Source organism: Dendropsophus ebraccatus, chromosome 9, assembly GCF_027789765.1.
Source record: "Dendropsophus ebraccatus isolate aDenEbr1 chromosome 9, aDenEbr1.pat, whole genome shotgun sequence".
In the NCBI taxonomy this organism is placed as follows: domain Eukaryota; kingdom Metazoa; phylum Chordata; class Amphibia; order Anura; family Hylidae; genus Dendropsophus; species Dendropsophus ebraccatus.
In genome coordinates, this window is record NC_091462.1 from 109,538,431 (window position 1) to 109,558,996 (window position 20,566).

Sequence of the window (20,566 nt, forward strand, 5' to 3'; positions counted from 1 at the left end):
GCAGCTTATATTGGTTCTCACCCCATTGCCCTCAGCCACCAGGACAGGTACTTGGATCCATCAGGACCCGTCGCTGTATTTACTGGTGGATGAAGAAAAGGACGTACAGCAGGGGTGTCAAACTTAAATACACAGTGGGCCAAAATTAAAAAATTGGACAATGTCACGGCCCAACCTTGATAATTATTTAAGCACGAATGCGGCGGTCCTGGCCCTGTCAGTGGTGTGCTTCTCCCAGCACTGTGCACTATGATAAATGATATGATATATTGCAATGCTATGAATATGTAGTTGCCAACCAAACCAAAATTGCCTCACATATTAGCCAGCCCTCCCAATAGTGCCCAAATAGTAGAGGGCCCTCCCCCATAGTCTCTTATATAGTAGCCAGCCCTCCCCCATAGTCTCTTATATAGTAGCCAGCCCTCCCCATAGTCTTATATAGTAGCCAGCCCTGCCCCATAGTGTCTTATATAGTTGCCAGCCCTCCCCCATAGTCTCTTATATAGTAGCCAGCCCTCCCCCATAGTCTCTTCTATAGTAGCCAGCCCTCCCCCATAGTCACTTATATAGTAGCCAGGGTGAGCCAGATGTAATTCAAACTCTGAATTGCCTGGTGGGCCAAAAGTTATTGCCAAAGTGGTCCAAATTATCCTGCTAATCACCACTGTAGCTTCCAAAAAATTGCAGGAAGGTTCAGGCCAGAGACATTCATTGTAGGTGTGTGGGATCATTACAGCTGGCTGTGTGCCTGTTCTCCCCTACCAGCCCACTGTACAAGTGATCAGTTCCTGTCATTACTCCCCTCCTCCAGCAGGTGGCAGTAAGGTTCCTGTCATTACTCCCCTCCTGCAGGTGGCATTGTTGTTCCTGTCATTACGCCCCTCCCCCTGCAGGTGGCAGTGTGGTTCCTGTCATTACTCCCCTCCTCCAGCAGGCGGCAGTGTGGTGCTGGTCATTGCTCCCCTCCTCCTGCAGGTGGCAGTGTGGTGCTGGTCATTGCTCCCCTCCTCCAGCAGGTGGCAGTGTGGTTCCTGTCATTACTCCCCTCCTCCTGCAGGTGGCAGTGTGGTTGGTTCCTGTCATTACTCCCCTCCTCCAGCAGGTGGCAGTGTGGTTCCTGTCATTACTCCTCTCCACCTGCAGGTGGCAGTGTGGTTCCTGTCATTGCTCCCCTCCCCCTGCAGGTGGCAGTGTGGTTCCTGTCATTACTCCCCTCCTCCAGCAGGCGGCAGTGTGGTGCTGGTCATTGCTCCCCTCCTCCAGCAGGCGGCAGTGTGGTTCCTGTCATTACTCCCCTCATCCTGCAGGTGGCAGTGTGGTGCTGGTCATTACTCCCCTCCTCCAGCAGGCGGCAGTGTGGTTGGTTCCTGTCATTACTCCCCTCCCCCTGCAGGCGGCATTGTTGTTCCTGTCATTACTCCCCTCATCCTGCAGGTAGCAGTGTGGTTCCTGTCATTACTCCCCTCCTCCTGCAGGCGGCAGTATGGTGCTGGTCATTACTCCCCTCCTCCTGCAGGCGGCAGTATGGTGCTGGTCATTACTCCCCTCCTCCAGCAGGCGGCAGTATGGTGCTGGTCATTACTCCCCTCCTCCAGCAGGCGGCAGTGTGGTTGGTTCCTGTCATTACTCCCCTCCTCCTGCAGGTGGATGTGTGGTTGGTTCCTGTCATTACTCCCCTCCTCCTGCAGGCGACAGTGTGGTTGGTTCCTGTCATTACTCCCCTCCTCCAGCAGGCGGCAGTGTGGTTCCTGTCATTACTCCCCTCCTCCAGCAGGCGGCAGTGTGGTGCTGGTCATTACTCCCCTCCTCCAGCAGGCGGCAGTGTGGTTGGTTCCTGTCATTACTCCCATCCTCCAGCAGGCAGCAGTGTGTTGCTGGTCATTACTCCCCTCTTTCAGCAGGCAGCAGTGTGTTGCTGGTCATTACTCCCCTCCTCCTGCAGGCGGCAGTGTGGTTGGTTCCTGTCATTACTCCCCTCCTCCAGCAGGCGGCAGTGTGGTTCCTGTCATTACTCCCCTCCTCCAGCAGGCGGCAGTGTGTTGCTGGTCATTGCTCCCCTCCTCCAGCAGGCGGCAGTGTGTTGCTGGTTATTACTCCCTTCTTCCAGCAGGCGGCAGTGTGGTGCAAGTTATTACTCCCCTGCTCTTGCAGGTGGCTCAGCAGTACTGCTTGTTTCCACCCTTCTCCAGCAGGTGGCAGTGTAATATAGACTAACGCCCTACCTTTGTCGCCTACAAGTGATTGATAAAAGCGCACGCCTTGCCCATGTCTACGTGCTTTTGCCCAGGTCTCCTCTCCGCCCGTCCCCTTGTTTCTATGGTAACCTGACGCTTCTTCCTAGCGCTGGAAGCGTGGAACGGAAGTTACGTCAGGGTTGCCGCAGAGACGCCGGAAGTGGAGGAGTTCTGTCATTGGCGGTCCGCCTGGGCACCCGGAAGTCGATGTTGGCGGCACCGGGATCATGAAGCGGGACGTGAGGATCCTCCTCCTGGGGGAGGGTGAGAGAAGGGATGACCCGGGGCAGGGGACGGTGATGGGTACATGTCCCCGGGCTGCGGGCAGTCAATGTCACCTCTGATACATACGGGAGGCGCTGCTGCACAACTACAACTCCCAGCATGCCCTGTTCCACCACACGCAGGGATGGGCTGATGGGAGTTGTAGTTCCCGCTGCAGGGTGTATGTTACCTGAGCTCCATCAATGCCACAACTACAACTCCCAGCATGCACCCATGGCCTTTGTCAGGTCATGCTGGGAGTTGTAGTTCTGCCGCAGGGGGGGGGGACCTCCGGCTGCTGCAGAACTACAACTCCCATCCTACCTGCACTGCTAGAGCCTCATACATATACACAGTGCATGATGGGAATTGTAGTTTTGCAGCAGCTGGAGGGCCGAAGGTTCCCCATCCCTGGGTTAGAGTCTTACACATTATCTTTTCTTCTCCAGTTACATCCAAAGCTGCAAAGAAAAAAGTCTCCTTGTTGCTGTTGGAACCAGCAGTTTAACTCCACCCCACTTTGTCATGTGACCCAACAGCAGAGCTCCCACAATGCACTGTGTTCTGGAGACAGGAATCCAGAATGTCGGGTGCTGCTTTGGATGTGAATGGAGGCTGATAAGGCGCAGGTGTCAGACTCTCCAGCGGTTACAGAACTACTATTCCCATCCTGCTGCCACAGCTAAAGCCTTGGCTGTCTGGGCATGATGGGAGTTGTAGTTTGGTAACAGCTGGAGAGTCTGACACCTGTGATCTAAGGACTATGTGAGGTGGTGGAGGAGCGGCGGCCATTGTTAGTACAATCCTCTGCAGCTGTAGACGTCTGTACCAATCCTCTATCCTCCCTCTTATCCCGCAGCCCAAGTGGGGAAGACGTCTCTGATCATGGCGCTGGTGGGGGAGGAGTTCCCGGATGAGGTAGGTGCTCCCACATCATCACTTATCTCTCTTATCTATGGACTACAACTCCCAGCATGCTCTCAGTATATGTGCGGAGATGTGGTCTTGCAGCAGCCATAAAGCAATAGCTTATAATAGCTGTATAATGAGGCAGAGACAGATCTGTGTATAACAGGAACCTTCCTCTCATCCGGCATCCAATAATCCAGAGGCATAGACAGGAAGCACCAGATGCTGCACAGCGCCCCACACAGATATATAGTGATTATATACTTACTACAATGGGGTGTACAGGCGCTTCCCCTGCTGCCCTATAAAAGGCTCTCAGAGGCTACTTCTGGGTAGTGTAGAGATCAGTGACCACCAGACATCTCTCTGTGATGCACTTGAAGACATTTTCCCATTTGATAGACTTTGAGAGGAGACATCACTGGACTGAGAGAAGCAAGATGGTGGTTGTGATGAGTTCTTGCCTTAGGTTAGATGGTGCTGGGATCAGAGGTTTTGTGGGAGCAAAGAGGCTCCGGGCGCCCCAGACACCAGTACAGAGGATTGTGTCATCTGCCCACAAGGGGCCAGGCGTCCCCTGCATTACACCCCCTGCCCACATTATCTCCAGGAGCACAAGGACAATCAGTGTGATGGGGCCCATTGACAGCAGCCGCTATTATCCTTGTCTGCAGTTGGGAAGGGACCCTGCACTGCTAAAATGTCACCGGTTCTATTTGGGATCTGGCAGCAGTTTGAGTATGGAACCTTGTGATGAGTGTATCATCCTGTCTGTGCTGTGGAGGACACTGCCCCCTGCTGATCTTATGATGTGGGGAGGATTACTGACCCCTACTGGTGTGATGATGTGGGGAGGATTACTGACCCCTGCTGGTGTAATGATGTGGGGAGGACACACTGCCCCCTGCTGGTGTGATGATGTGGGGAGGATTACTGCCCCCTGCTGGTCTGGTGGTGTGGGGAGGATACTGACCCCTGCTGGTCTGATGGTGTGGGGAGGACACTGCCCCCTGCTGGTCTTATGATGTGGGGAGGATTACTGACCCCTACTGGTGTGATGATGTGGGGAGGATTACTGACCTCTGCAGGTGTGATGATGTGGGGAGGATACTGCCCCCTGATGGTGTGGGGAGGATACTGCCCCCTGCTGGTCTGATGGTGTGGGGAGGATACTGCCCCCTGCTGGTCTGATGGTGTGGAGGACACACTGCCCCCTGATGGTGTGGGGAGGATACTGCCCCCTGCTGGTCCGATGGTGTGGGGAGGATACTGCCCCCTGATGGTGTGGGGAGGATACTGCCCCCTGCTGGTCTGATGGTGTGGGGAGGATACTGCCCCCTGCTGGTCTGATGGTGTGGAGGACACACTGCCCTGATTTGGCCGCTAATCGCCCATTGCGGCTGATAATTGCTTTGTGGAATAAAAGGCAACGACCAATGACAATATAACGTCTTTCAACATGTTAAAAGATGAGAGACAATGATAGGATTGATTTGCGGACAGGTCAGCGCTCGCTTGCTCCTTCCAATCACCCCGTGTCATAGGGGTTAACATGATCCCTGTTATTTATGTTACATGCCAGATGAGCAGGAGCAGACGATTGATAATCCGGCACATATCTGCTGAGTGACAGGACCACCCTGCTTACTGCTGCTCCTCCTGTCACTATTGCTTCTATGTAATAATCTCCTATGTCTCCCAGGTACCGGCCCGCGCAGAAGAGATCACAATCCCGGCTGATGTCACCCCAGAGAAGGTCCCGACGCACATTGTGGATTCCTCAGGTGACTGCCTGTAGTAGTAGTGTCCTGTGTATCGGGGACTGTCAGGGCTGCACAGGAATGATCTCACCGCCTCCACCCTGAGCTGTCTATGGGTGGAGTAATTCTATTGGACTGTTATAACATGTCTGTACGGCCTGGGACGCAGGGAATGATCCCAGGGAAGCTTTGTGCTCCTATACAAGTCTGTGTGTGTGTGTGTATAGAGCCGACAGACGCCATAGAGCTGTGTGTTACATGGACCAGCCTCATCTCATTGACCGCCATGTAATGCCGCTGTAAAGGAAATGTGCAGCGCGCTACAACTTACCCTGCCTATATCTGCCCATCACAGGGGTAGTATTTATTGGGCAAACCCTAAGGCAGGGATGGGGAACCTTAATCCCTGCAGCCGCAAAACTACTATCCCCATCATGCCTGGACAGCCAAAGCTAAAGCTATTCTGGGCATGATGGGAATTGTAGAGGGCCGACGTTTCCCCATTCCTGCCCTAAAGTCATGACTTCCCCTCCTGTTCTGTAGTTTATAGTCAGTCTGCACTCACTGTACTGGTGATCTGTTCTGCACTGTAAAGCATAAGGGATACAACAGCAGCCTGGCAGTGGTGGGCAGTGCAGTGTAAAGCATAGGGGATCCGGAACAGTAACCCGGGGGGATGGGTTTTATACTGTAACGTAATCCCCACCGTAGTGGCTCCTTTATGGAGCAGAGCTGCAGTGTAAAGCTTGAGGGGTAGATCCTGATAGGTCATAGCCATGCTTTTGATGTACACATGATGAATAACCATATACACAGGGCTCGGGGAGATGATCTTCCTCTCCCTCTATTATAATGTGATATTAGCCGCCGGCCGTGGTTTGGCGCTCGCTGTTCATCTCTTTGTATCTTTATATTCTTAGAGATGGAGCAGACGGAGGATGAGCTGAGAGAAGAGATCACCAAGGTAAGAGAAGTGTCCGCAGCCTTACAGTGAGGAGCGCCCTCTAGAACACTTGGTTGGCAGCTACCTACGGGGTCCCTGTTACAACAAAAAACCTTTTGACACATTCTAGATCCATTTTAGAAGTGTTGCTCTGTCAGGGTCCGGATGTTCTGATCCCACCGATGCTTAGAGACGGCTACAGGCTTCATGCTGCAGGAGACGGGTTCTGTAGACTTCGGGTCCTGTTAGATGAATCGATTTTTCGACGATAAACGACCTTGAACGACCTGGAATCGTTCCCCCAATTACACGGAATGACTATCGTTACTTGCAATCGTTTTTGCGATCTTACTCTCCTTGCAGATCATTTGTTTCAGAGCTATTACACCTACAGAACATACGTGAACGACGTGTTATTACGCCAAACGATTAACAATGATTTTAGGTTTCGATCTAAACAAGCGATCAACGATTTCTCATTAGTTGTTTAAAGTGACACTGTCACCTCCTTTGTGCATTCTGACATCTCTACACAGGTGTAAAGGGTAAATTTAGTGGTTTTCATACCTTATTTTCTATCATACGTCATGGTGCTTGTTCAAGTAAAAAGTCATCTTTTATCAGCTGCAGATTGTGTTTAGTGGGCGGGGCCTCACAACATTAGCGCCAATTAGCCCCACCCACAATGCCACAGTTGGCCCCGCCCCCTCGCCGGCCATTGGAACAGGCTGGCAAAAGGTCTAGACCCCACCCCTTTACATCGGCCAACCAATGGACATCAAGGGGGCGGGGCCAACGGTACTGTTGTGGGGCTATGTGGCGCTCATGCAGCGAGGCCACGCCCACAATCTGCAGTTGATAAAAGATGACTTTTGACTAGGGCTGGGCGATATGGCCTAAAATTTATATCACAATATAATTTGATGCATGCACGATATATCACGATATATATCAATTTTTTTGTGTGTGTATACAAATTACTACACTTTAAGAATTTTTTAAGATGTGTATTGTATAACAGATCTTTTTCCAAACAATGTAAAGATTAAGTGTTAGTAAAACACAAAATTGTTTAAAATAAAGTGCCAGTTATCAGCCCCCCTTGTACCAGTTATCAGCCCCCCTTGTGCCAGTCATCAGCCTTTCCCTGTGCCATCAGCCCCTCCTTGTGCCAGTTATCAGCCTTCCCCTTGTGCCAGTCATCACCCCCCCTTGCCAGTCATCACCCCCCCTTGCCAGTCATCACCCCTCCCCTGTGCCAGTTATCAGCCCCCCGTTGGCAGTCATCAGCCCCCCCCCCCCCCCCCCCCCCGATGCCAGTCATCTCCCTCTCCCCTATGCCATCATTAGCTTTCCCTATGTGCTAGCCAAGCCCCATGCCATTGCCACATCATGTCGCCCCAGCCAGGGCCATCATCAGCCCCATGCCATAGCCATCTACACCCCCCGACCCCTCTGCTACTTACCTTTCCTGCAGGGCTGGCTGATGGAGTCCGCGAGGCGAGACGGGCCGCGTCTTCTTCCCAGCATGCACTGGGAGAGACCTGACGTCACACGCATCGTCAGCTAGCGCGCTGACGATGCGTGAACGGAAGGCCCTGCAGCGCGGTACCACGGAGCGGTAAGTGAGAAGCTTATTCGCTACCGCTCCGTGGGCATGTATCGCGATATGACGATATGCCGAAAATCTATATCGTAATCCGAATTGATGACAATATTTTTGCATATCGTTCATATCGCCCAGCCCTACTTTTGACTTGAACAAGCACCATGACGTATGATATAAAATAAGGTATGAAAAACGCTAAATTTACCCTTTACACCTGTATAGAGATGTCAGAATGCACAATGGGGGCGACAGTGTCACTTTAAATCCGAACGATTTTTTAAATCACGCAGAATTCCGCCTGCCTTAGTGTGCCATAGCCCACCTATGGGAGAGCTTGCACGCCTCCGCTGTTACATGGAGTGCAGCAGCAGCAGCAGAGGCGTGGGAGCTCTCCCATAGACAGGCTATGGCACACTGAGGCAAACAGGATACTCTGCCGCAGATTTCCGCCTGATTTACTCAGTGTGAACATACCCTTATAGCGCACTTACAATGGAGGCTGCCTCTTACAGGGAGATTGAATAGGCAACAAGCCAAGGAGTGAAGCTCTTAGCAGAGCTCTTCCTCTGGGACTATCTAACAATCATTCAGGGTCAGACGTCCCCAACTGGTGACAATGTTTGACATGTCTTTTGGGGGCTGTCATCATGTATATGAGGAAAGGCTCTTGTATCCCTGTATGATGCCTGCGGCCCTGTCCTGCAGGTGGAGTGTCATATATCAATGTGCTACGTAACTTCCATTATTGACTCTCATTTTTTCACTTTCTTCTGACAGGCAAATGTGGTCTGCATCGTGTACGACGTGTCAGAGCCCAGCACTATTGAGAAGGTTAGAGAGATGACTTCAGAGCTGTGCTCCTTGTTCCTTCTCTTCTGACATTATTGATATTGAGCAGCTGGGTCTCACAGTTGATAGAAGCAAACCTAATGTGATGCAGTAATAGATATAACACTCTGGTCTGAGCTGATCCCGCCCTATACACGGTATATTACACTGTGCTGCAATGGCCGGGATCAGAGATAACACTGTAGGTGCTGCAGTCACCCTGGCCCCCCTGTGACATGCGATTATTGGATACCCCCTGTTCTCTGCCACCTTATTTTCTAAAGCCTTATTATTCGTTGTGAATTTCTCCTTAGATCTCCTCTAAGTGGATCCCCCTGGTGAACGGCCGCGCAGAGCGAAACTCTCGGTAAGGTTGTATACTGTAACCCTCTCTACTATGACATCTTGGGAGTGTAAGTGTAATACAATTTGCCTGTTGCCATAGGCTTCCTATAATCCTCGTAGGAAACAAGTCCGATCTACAGTGCGGCAGCTCCATGGAGTCCATCCTGCCGATTATGAACCAGTTTTCTGAAATTGAGACCTGTGTGGAGGTAAGATGCCAAGTGTATGTGCTGCCACACCATGCCAGGCTGCCCGAGTGTATACCTGGTCCTGTAGGTGGTGGGTTTATGTGTATTTTCACCCTGCGGATTTCTATGACATGCAGATTTATTCTTCCTCTAGTGTTCTGCTAAGAATCTCAAGAACATCTCTGAAGTCTTCTACTACGCCCAGAAAGCTGTGCTTCACCCCACCGCCCCCCTGTACGATCCGGAGGAGAAGCAGGTACGTAGCACAGGTCAGCAGGTGCCCTCAGGTCTGTGTGATCTGCCGTGGTCACAGGGGGATCTACCGCCTCTTCCCCAATAGGTGATGTGGCTGCTGCCAAGCAATCCTCAGTCTTTCTTCCCAGAGTAATGTATGTGAGGATACAGCAGGCAATATGGCGGCAGGAGGCCAATATTCACTTAGGGTAGGTGTATGTCAGACTATGGCTGATTTCATCTGCTTTCTCTCCAGCTGAGGCCGCAGTGCAGGAAAGCTCTGACCCGCATATTCACTATCTCCGATCAAGACAACAACCAGATCCTGAGCGATGATGAACTAAATTATTTCCAGGTATGTCACTGTGCACAAATGGCAGCACGGCCTATAGGTGGTTACTCTGTACGTCTAACCATGACTATGGTTATTAGCCCTACCAGAGACCCCCATCTGTAGATGACTATTGTGGGGGTCATGCTCTTTGTCAGTACAGAGCAAAGTTTCTGACTAAGGGTAAAACCCACACACCGTATATGCAGCGTATTTACTACTGCGATACGCAGCAAATACGCAGCAGATTAGATCTAAATAACTGAACACAGCATCAAATCTTCACCTTCACATTTGCTGCGTTTTTGCTGCGTATACGGTGTGTGGGTTTATACCCTCAAAGCTAAAACTTGTCACAGGGCTCCGTGACCCCTGACCCCAGGTCTCTGTGATGCAGTCACAGTCCCCCACCTGTTCACCCTGGGGTATATAACTCTTTGCATTGTGTCTTTTCATCTGTATATAAAGCTTTTCTCACTGATCCTGTGTTTCTGATTGGTGTCTTGCCTCTTGTCTCCTGGGAGGTAGCAGTCCTGCTTTGGGAATCCTTTGGTTCCTCAGGCCATGGAGGACGTGAAGATGGTTGTCAGAAAAAATACAGCGGATGGAGTGCGGGAGAATGGGCTGACGCTAAACGGTGAGAGCGGATGTTGGACTGTGGTAATATGTGACTGTTTGTCATACATTTAGAAGAACGGACATGAATACTTCTTCAGAACATCTAAACTTTGCAAAAAGGGTTCATTTAAAATTTTTTCTACCGCTTTCAGTATACAGCTCCTATGCAGACCCATTTGTCTCCATAGTAACGGACTACAAACTCCGTGTCTGATCCTGCTGTCATGTGTTAGTAGAAGTGAATGGAATACCTGACAACCGTATCAGACTACACTGTGTTTGTCTGTAGTCTGTTACCATGGAGACTTATAGCTCTGCAATAACACAAAACGTATAAAAATTGTATCCTTGTGTAACTTACTTGTAGGGGCGCAATTCATAAGTGACCTACCGATTAGAGCAGGGGTGGGGAACCTGCGTCCCTCCAGCTATTGTATAACCCAATAAGCCTGGGAAGCTTTGGCTGTCCAGGCATGATGGGAATTGTAGTTTTGCACCAGCTAGAGGGCCGCATTAGAGGTAGGATCCATACATATAGTAGCAGTTTATGGTGCAGGTTTCCTCCAGATCCTGAAGGGGCATTGGTTGAATCATCCATGTATTTCCCCCTCCCCCATGACTAAGGCTTATAATTCCTCACAGTTTATCATCTACCAATAAACTTTTCTTTTATGTATTATTTTCTGGGATTTTTTCACACTCAGGATTCCTTTTCCTCAATACCCTCTTCATCCAGCGGGGGCGCCATGAGACCACATGGACCATTCTACGACGCTTTGGATATGATGATACACTGGAGCTGACCGATGACTACCTCTACCCACCGTAAGTCTCCTCTGTTTATAGGATTCTAGTTTGCCCTGGTTGTATAGATACATGCGGGCCCCCACCTAGCAGACATTTTTGACAAACCCTGTAAGAGTGCAATAAATGTCTGGAAAATCCCTATAAGACTGTAGTTAACTCCATAATCTCATTGCATGTAACACTCGCAGACTTCCAGGAGGCTGAGATATAAGGATCTTGGGAATTGTAATCCCTGGTGACTGACGTCCTTTCCCCATAGTACAAGGGGCACATGTAAATGGCTCCCTGTATCTCAGCAGTATATTGGGGTAAGCTGTAGTGTTCAGTCTCCCGCTTCCTGATTGATTTCACTTTGTGGGGATAGTTCGGCCTCCGCTCCTGCCGTTGCATATCCGAGAACAGATTTTATTGAGCCATCACGAAACGTGTTACTGAATGTAGCATCTGTGGAGAAAATCTGTTCACACACGGCAGACGCTACCAGATATTACTTAACCCTTTACGCCCCAGAGAGGAGAGCAATTCTCTGGTTTCTTATTTATAGCTGTGATACGAGTATTGTCACCCCGCTTTCCTAGAGTCTGGCTATGCAGCAGTATGTAGGGGCAATAGTTATACACTTGTCATTCAGGAATCTGGGAGAGCTGAGTGACATTGGCTATATTGGTTGTTACTCAGCTTCCCCAGAAACGTAGTCACTGTCGTGAATTTTTTTTGCAGAAATCAATAGTCCAGGCGATTTTAAGAAACTTTGTAATTGGGTTTGTTAGGCAAATATGCCATTATCTGCATTTAAAAAGCCTTTTCCCAGGTCCCCCCCTCCTCTCCTTTCTGTAATCCACTGCTCATTATCAGGAAATCTCAATCAGACGTGCCCTGTCTGTTCTATGAAGAGGGGAGGGGGGAAAAGAGACGGAGCAGAAATGTGGGCAGCAGAAAACTGAGAACAAAGGATTCCTCATTGGGGGGGGGCTATTCAGAGGTCAGATAGCTCAGTGGTGACATCAGAGGAGAGAGGACAGAGGGTAATGTAGCTTTTAATTAACTCTTTGTTGTCCTGTTTTGGTGTCTCTTCTCCCTCTCTCCATAGGAGAACAATGAAGACGGGGGAGAGCTTCAAACTGCTTTTTCATTTTAAAAAATAATTTTTTTGGCTAATAACCCCAATTACATAGTTTCTTAAAATCGCCTGGACTATTGATTTCTGCAAAAAAAATAAAAAATTCACGACAGTGACTCTTTAAAGCATGCCTCTCATTAATAAAATGTTTGGTCTTTGGGGTCTCACTGCTGAGACCCTCCTACTAATGTCACTAATCTCTGTCCAGCAGCCCCATAGTCTTAAAAGGGAGCCACTTGGACGGAGATTGCTATGAGCCAGGGATAGAAATGTGCTATTGTGTACTTCTCCTGATCGCTGATCCCGGCTTCTTAGCAGTGAGACCACAACCAAGACCAAAACCTTCATAATACTGTGGTTTTCCAGCTAAAGATGTCGGGCAAGTTGGATCTCAACTGTCAGTGTGGATCTTGCCCCTCATTGCCCCTGCTTTTAAGGCTCTATTACACGAAACAATGATCAGCCTTACTTGGTTGATTACTGACCGTCCCAGACGATAATGGTTTTGGGTGATTGCTATATTGAAAGGCATCGATCAGCCATCATGCATGTTGTTGGTTGATTGTGGTCAACATGCTGAAAAAGCCCGATCATGTCGGCGACAGTCTGCTGCGCATCGCTCCACCACTGACTTCAGTGGACAACCGGAATGATCTGAAGACCTTTTGGGCAGCCCCTCTTGCTGCTCCTCGCTCGCTGTCTGTACATGTGTTCCCATACATGACATCTCTCTTTTTTTCTCCCCTCCCCCACAGCCTGCGGATCCCCCATGATTCCTCCACTGAGCTCAACCATTTCGGCTATCAATTCCTCCAGAAGATCTTTGAGAAGCATGACCTGGTAAGGATGGCAGAAGTTATTGTCCTGAGGACCTATACAGACTGATTCCTGTAGAGCTACTGGAGTGATGCCATTGGGTTTTGTTATAGGGGTCATGAGACATGTCTTCTAGAGTTGAGCGAACTTCAAGTATGCTTGAGTTTGTCCAAAGGAAGAGACGCTGCAAAGATGGGGTCCTGCAATGATAGATATTAGATTGGAGCGAACTTTGAGTGTGATCAAGTTTGTCCAAACCCGAGCGTGTGGCATTTTCTTAGCGGTGGCTGACAGAGGCCGTAAGCCTGCCTGGAAAACATGGATATAGCAGGACCCCCTAGGGCTGTTTCCAATTCGAGCAGCCGCAGCTAATTAAATGCTGCGCATGCAGGTTTGGATGAGCTCAAGCATGCTCGAAGTCCGCTCCACTCTAATGTCTTCCATAGCAGGACCCCATCTTTGCAGCGTCTCTTTCTGTGGACAATAGTGGCTTCCGTACCTCCATATAGGAGTCAATAAAATATCAATTCTAGAGCAATCCCTAACAGCCTTCCCCTTCGCTCTTCATAGGATGGTGATGGCGTATTAAGTCCTCCAGAGCTGCAGAGCTTCTTCAGTGTTTTCCCATACATCCCCTGGGGCCCGGAGCTTAGCAGCACAGTGTGTATGGCGGACACTGGTCTGCTTCCTCTTCACGGGTTTATGTGCCAGTGGACGTAAGTTCTCAGACCGCACACTCCCGTACATGATCCTGGCCAGCCGAATGTCCCTAATAATGATCACATTGTCCTCTGCTTCCCCCGGGCAGACTAGTGGCCTATCTGGACGTCCATCGTTGCCTGGAGCATTTGGGGTACTTAGGGTATCCGATCCTGTGTGAGCAGGACAGCCAGACACAGGCTATCACAGGTATGTCATTGTGATGTCATCTCTTATCCCCCGATTATTGTGCTCCGCTTTAGCTACTGGTTATTTATTGCTGGATGTTTCTTCTCTTACGCAGTGACCCGGGAGAAGCGGATAGACCTGGAAAAGGGACAGACGCAGAGAAACGTTTTCCTGTGTAAAGTGATTGGCCCCCGCGGGACGGGTAAATCTGCCTTCCTGCAGGCGTTCCTGGGGCAGAGCCTTGAGGTGAGGGGGGGTGGGGAGGGGGTATTGCTTGTCTGTTGTCCCCCTGTGTATTGTTAAGGTCCCCATACACCTTCAGTGACACCTGAATGAACGTCCGGCCGTCATTTATCTCTCCCACCCACCGATCATTCAGCACGGCCAAGTGTTTCTGTATGCTCTATGAGGAGGGGTAATTGGCAGCTCTTGCTGCAGCTTATCTCTCCCTGAACAAAGGGGTCGGGTGGGGATTTTTCATCATGCCTGACCCCTATAACCTCTAACACCATCTGTCAGTGGTTGTTTGGGACAGCCCCATACCGCCGCGTGTGTCAGGTATGGCCGACTCCAGTCTGTGTATGGGGCCCTTTATGTGTTGCAGGAAGCACAGTCATAGTCCAGCAGATAACAGTGCTTGTTCTGTATCAGGGAGCTCGGTCATTTTCTAATGTTATCAGGCTCTTTATGAGCAGGGCGGCAGGCTCCCCGGCACACACGTCTCAGCTGTATGGCTGACCGCAGATAGGAGGCAGCTATTAGTGACTATTCATGGTCAGCAGTAACCAGCCCTGAAGCTGCTGAGGTGCTGGGAAGAGGTAAGCATATTCCAAGGGCTGTACAGATATCACTGATGATGTCCACACGATTATGAAGCCATCTAATAGGCGTGGTAAACGAGCACCGCCGCTTGCTTACCCCGCACATTTGGCTGCCTAATCCTGCAGGTGAGTGCTCTCATGGTGAATCATTGGGGTTATGGATGCCGTTCAGCAGTAGGGGTGACCTTCAGCACGGCTTATCTAGGCCCCTCTTATCTTCTATGACTTGTGTTATATGTTGCCTTTCTACCGCTCCTGTATACAGTATATTTCCGCTCCTCCATACCTGCTGTGACATTATCCTCTTCTTCTCCCTCAGGAGCAGCTGCAGAGCCGCAGGGCGCCCTCCTTCTACTCTGTGAACACGGTGCTTGTCGGGGGGCAGGAGAAGTATCTCATTGTAAGTCATACCTCCTCCGCTGCCTGCTTGTGACCAGCACCTGCCTTGTATACTGCAGTCATCCCAATACTTAAAGGGGAACTCCAGAAAGCCCCTCTCACCCCCAGGGGATGCCACCCAGCTGTATGAGTCTTCTCCTGGTTTTCTGTAAATATGGTTTATTGATCATATGACCCAGTGTTCTGCAACTTTGGCTCCTCCAGTTTTTTCACAGCTACGGCTTCAAGCATGCAGAGCATTAGAGCTCACTGGGAGTTGTAGTGGTGCAGCTGGGAAAAGTCCTGGTTAGATACCAATGTTAGAGACCATGTAGATGAAAGTCCGATGCCATCATTATACATCATCACCATACATAATCATGCTGACTGTTCCTTGCAGTTTGTACGCCGTTGTGCTCCATACCCCCACGTAAGTCAGCACTTAGGCGCCCCCCCCCCCCCCCCCTATGCCTATGCCATCACAGAGGGGGTAGGGCCTATGCCCCTAGGTCTGCCCATTCCGATGATGCCATGGAGGGGGAGGGGCCTAAGCATTGATGACATTACTGAGGGGGTGGGGCCTAAGTGCAGGTGGAGCTGGGGATGTGGGGCACGACGGCTGTGAAGCCCCACCCCTACGGCACTGTGCACCAATGATAACATGCATTTTTGAGGGGAGAGACCACCAATAAATCCTCTATACGGTAAGATATGAAATGTCCACAACGGTGCTTATAACTTCTTATATGGAAGGGGGGGGACAACATCACTTTAAGTAATTTGGGAGATTTCTTTCAGCTCTTTGAAGTGGATGTTGACACAGAGTTCCTGAAGCAGTCAGATGCTGCCTGTGATGTCGCCTGCCTGATGTACGATGTCAGTGACCCCAAATCCTTCAACTACTGCGCCAGTATCTACAAGGTGTGTACCCCTAATAAGTCATTCTACCATCATCACTGGTAACCATGGGTCATGTGGTGCCGGATTATCAGAATGTCTGGACTATAGAGTATCCAGGAACAGAATTGCAGATCCAGGGCCGAAGTTTTAATCATCATGAAGATCCTGGATTGTGATGTCTGTCCCCTCGGCTCCAGACTAGCCGTGATGTCGGGCTCTGGATTATTGGAATTCCTACAGTATATATATATAAATGTATATAAGCCTCTTGTATATGTCCTCTCCTCTGTGTCTCTTCCCTTTACAGCAACACTACATGGAAAGTCAGACGCCCTGTATGTTTGTGGGGTGTAAATGGGACCAAGGAGAAGTAAAGCAACAGCACGGGATCTCCCCCACCGAATTCTGCCACAAACACCGACTGCCACCACCGTACCACTTCAGCTGCCGGGGGTCCGTAGATAAGACCATCTATAATAAACTGGCGACAGCCGCTGCCTTCCCGTGAGTATTGGACTGATGAGAACATCTCCCCTTTACATACACGTCATCCAGCTTCCCACATGACATGACAAGCTGGCTGATCACCCTGATTGTCAGTATGATCTCTCTCAGCCCTATGTCACGTGACTTAGACGTATGGATAATATAAGGATGCTGAGATACGCAGAGCTGTTTGCAGAGTCCTCGGGGTCATGACCTTAGTGGTTTTGCAGGGTCCTAGAACACGTTTGCTCTCTTGTATGCTGACTCTGGTCCCGTATGCTGACTCTGGTCCCGTATGCTGACTCTGGTCCCGTATGCTGACTCTGGTCCCGTATGCTGACTCTGGTCCCGTATGCTGACTCTGGTCCCGTATGCTGACTCTGGTCCCGTATGCTGACTCTGGTCCCGTATGCTGACTCTGGTCCCGTATGCTGACTCTGGTCCCGTATGCTGACTCTGGTCCCGTATGCTGACTCTGGTCCCGTATGCGGACTCTGGTCCCGTATGCGGACTCTGGTCCCGTATGCGGACTCTGGTCCCGTATGCGGACTCTGGTCCCGTATGCGGACTCTGGTCCCGTATGCGGACTCTGGTCCCGTATGCGGACTCTGGTCCCGTATGCGGACTCTGGTCCCGTATGCGGACTCTGGTCCCGTATGCTGACTCTGGTCCCGTATGCTGACTCTGGTCCCGTATGCTGACTCTGGTCCCGTATGCTGACTCTGGTCCCGTCTCGCCTCCCTCCAGGCACCTGCATGACACAGAGCTCAGCACGGCCTCCTTCTGGCTTCGAGTGGCGCTGGGAGCCACCGTTGCCGCCGTCATGGGATTCACGCTCTATAAAGCTCTACTGCGCAGCAAATAACCGGCGATGCCTCCGCACATCCAGATCAAGACCAGCATCCACTGCACGACCACTGTGACCGGTTCGGGGAGGAGGAGCAGCCGCCCGCCACTGTCACTTTTAACCCCTTCAGCTCTGACATGGACACTGATGAGGAACCTTAATGTGTCCTGTCCTAATTTTATTTTATTTTTTTTATTATTTTTCTGCCTCGTTCAGTGTTGGATTCTCCCATTACAGTATAAACCAGGCAGCTTGGCTTCACTGATCCTGTGCTGATCCAGATTTACATTGTGCCTTATACTCCAGTCACAGCCACAGCTGCATTCACAGTTCTGCTGCTTTCCTGATAGAGTCAGTGGGACTATGAACGCAGCTTTGGATGTGAGTGGAGCATAAGACGGGATTTATCTCCAGATCAGGACACAGGGAGGAGAAAAGCCGGCTATGAATTCCCCTTCCAAGACCAAAGTGAATACAGAAGCTTCAGGTTCACGTTTTTACTTCCTAATGAACTAATGTGATTGATATAATTGTCTGCAGTAGTAGCGTCTCTGCTATAGACCATGTGGACCCCGATGTCCCGCAGGGTTTCTTGCGCTCTGCAGCCGTGTGTACAGTCTCACAGGAATGGACAATTTCACATTAAAAAATTTACTTATATATAAAGCAATTTTAAAGAAATGGTCACGTCCCTCACCGTATCATCACTTTGTTGTGACGTCACTACACACACGAGGTGTCGGGGTCTCAGCCCTTTCTTCACATTTCCCTGCTGCGGGGTCCCTGGGGCCATGTTCCCTGCTGCTATCTCATGTCTATGGGCACATTGGTGGTGTTAAGTGTTAAAGCGGATATTGCCCTCTCCCAAGGTTACCCCCAATCCAGAGGGAAGAAGATAATAAGCTCATCGGTGGGGTCTGACTTGTGGGACCCCCTGGCGATCACAATAATGGATCAATGGAGAGCACTGTACATGTGTGGCCAGTGCTTCATACATTCTCTATGGGGCTCTCGCCTTTTGTCTTTATATCACCTATGCTGTGGATAGGGGTGACCTTTTAGAGATGGGAATACCCCTTTAAGGGGCTGTATACATAGGGGGTGGGATCACTAAATCCTGTTTTCTCAAGTGACTGTCTACTAGGAAGACTTTTAAACTCCCAGTGCACCGATGCATTCTTACCCTGAAATACTCTGTGCTGCAGGAGGACTCGGCTCTTACTACTATGCATCTCTCAGTCCATGACTTCCCACACTCCTGAAATACTCTGTCCTGCTGGACACATCACAGTTGTATCTTTCTTGGTGTGATGACTGTACACATTGTAGGGTATTTACAGTTGTATAGTGTCCTCACCATGTGCTGCATGATAGGAGTTGTAGTAAGGAGAGGTTGATGCTTGGCCAGCTATTGCAGTATGTGGATAGTGGAAGAAGGTAAATGATCATGTCCTGTTTTGATCAGGTAACTTAGCAGTTGAGCTACCTCTATGGACTTGAACAGTTGTGATCCTCTTTTATTGAGCCTTTTGTCTGGTCCAGATTTCAGTGACATCATCAGCTCTGACATTATTGTCTGTATGATGTCACAGGTCTGAGGCAAGATGTAGACCGCTCAGCAGAGAGCGCAGACCTAGCTGTAGGATAAGCACACTGGTGAGAAGTTCAAAGCAGTGCAGAGGCTTTCAGGAATAATCTTCACACTGCAATGACTGTTTAAGGGGTTTTGGGTGTGTAATAAAATAGGCCAAAACTGCGTGCTAAAAACTATTCCTAAAGAAGAACTATCAGCAGGTTAGATGAATGTTAGCCGCTGATAGCCCCTAATGTGCACAGGGCCCTGAGGAGGGTGGGAATATCTCTTACCTTCCCCCTCAGTGCCGTTCCTGTGCAGTTAGCAGTTGAATCCGAAGGCCGGATCGGCATGAAAGGGGTGGGGCAGTGTTCCGGGCCGTGGGCCCAGTGCCCCGAATGAAGGTAAGAGACATAACATCCTCCTTAGGGCCCTGTGCACATTAGGGTGCCATCACCAGGTTAGGTTTGTCTTACCTGCTGATAGGTCCCCTTTAAAATATCTCCATATCTCTTAAATAGTTATATGGGGGCGGTTATCTATCACTAGAGCAGTGATTCCTATCCTGTGACCCTCCAGCTGCTGCAGAATTACAGCTCAGGCATGCTGGGAATTGTAGTTTTGTCACAGGTTGGGCATCAGTGTATACAGATGATGCATTATACTGAATAACACAGTATGCAGGTGGCTCCCCCTAGAGGAGGCTGCCAACAGACAGGATTTCTTTTTTTTACCCTGGATTTGGATGATTATTATAAAGCTGTTAAGATATTATCCCACTTATAAAGTTACACTATAATAAAAGTTAGATGTGCACTTTAACCTTTGCCAAATGAAAAGTTCTGCAGTGTTCCACTTTCTTTTGTCCTTCGTTTCCATTCAGGAAGGAAAAGGAACGTTCATTGCTCACATGTGTGCTGAGGAAAGTATAGACTTCATTGCACAGAGGCGATACACTGCGACGAACTCTGCATCTGTGTATCACAGCTCTCTATGCCGGTGTCTGCAGGACACGGACAGCTGCTTAGCCTCTCAATGTAAACAGATGACGTCCCCATTCACTGAGATAGTGGAGATCCTGAAAATAATGAATTCGGCCCTCCAGCTGTTGCAAAACTACAATTCCCATCATGCCTGGACAGCCAAAGCTTGATGGTAATTGTAGTTTTGCAACAGTGGTGAGAAAGGTGAATGGAGTTTAGGAGAGGAAGTGTCACCTACAAAGGTCCAGCTAATGTATTAAATGGGAACAGTACACTTTTCACGTGGTAGAGAAATGTCAAAGGTTTGAGCAGCTAAGCAGGGAGAAGCACATGGTAAGCGGACTGTCCCACATGACCAAGATGGACCCCATAATGTAAGTCTTTAGAAAAGAAAAGCGCGTTAAGGAGCCCTACCCTAGCACAGTGACCTCCGGTGATTTTCTGTGCTAACAGACAGGCACCACCCTGGTGAAGTAATTAACACTGGAGGGAGTCTGGTGTTTGCTCACCCCCGCTCCACAGGGGATACATTGCAAGCTTTTGGATTTGAATTCTGCAGGTTTTTTGCGAGCGCTGTTTTCGGCAGAAGGAATGAACAATAAAAAAGTGTTGCTACTACCTACCGTGGTCTTCATTCCTAGGTCCGAGAACATCACTCCCCAAAAACCTGCGAAGCGCAAA

The 20,566-nt window shown here is 49.8% G+C and overlaps 1 protein-coding gene across 1 annotated transcript; it reads left to right on the plus strand.

Annotated features, from left to right (window-relative positions):
• Window positions 1-2,387: 2,387 nt before the first annotated feature.
• RHOT2 (ras homolog family member T2) lies at window positions 2,388-18,010 on the plus strand. The gene is made up of 19 exons (XM_069984318.1): window positions 2,388-2,501; window positions 3,361-3,419; window positions 5,113-5,194; window positions 6,091-6,134; window positions 8,500-8,553; window positions 8,865-8,917; window positions 8,996-9,104; window positions 9,238-9,339; window positions 9,574-9,672; window positions 10,177-10,285; window positions 10,971-11,091; window positions 12,949-13,033; window positions 13,580-13,725; window positions 13,818-13,918; window positions 14,013-14,143; window positions 15,038-15,118; window positions 15,895-16,017; window positions 16,304-16,500; window positions 17,230-18,010. The coding sequence occupies exons 1-19, from the start codon at window positions 2,465-2,467 to the stop codon at window positions 17,345-17,347; spliced, it is 1,851 nt and encodes a 616-aa protein (XP_069840419.1). The 5' UTR covers window positions 2,388-2,464; the 3' UTR covers window positions 17,348-18,010.
• The last annotated feature ends 2,556 nt before the right edge of the window (window positions 18,011-20,566 follow it).

Bases quoted from the DNA above. Each gene is read 5' to 3' on its own strand.
- RHOT2 (XM_069984318.1), top strand. From the start codon at position 2,465: ATGAAGCGGGACGTGAGGATCCTCCTCCTGGGGGAGG. The intron at 6,135-8,499 runs GTAAGAGAAGTG...TTCTTCTGACAG, and splicing joins TGAGAGAAGAGATCACCAAG to GCAAATGTGGTCTGCATCGT. The intron at 11,092-12,948 runs GTAAGTCTCCTC...CCTCCCCCACAG, and splicing joins GATGACTACCTCTACCCACC to CCTGCGGATCCCCCATGATT.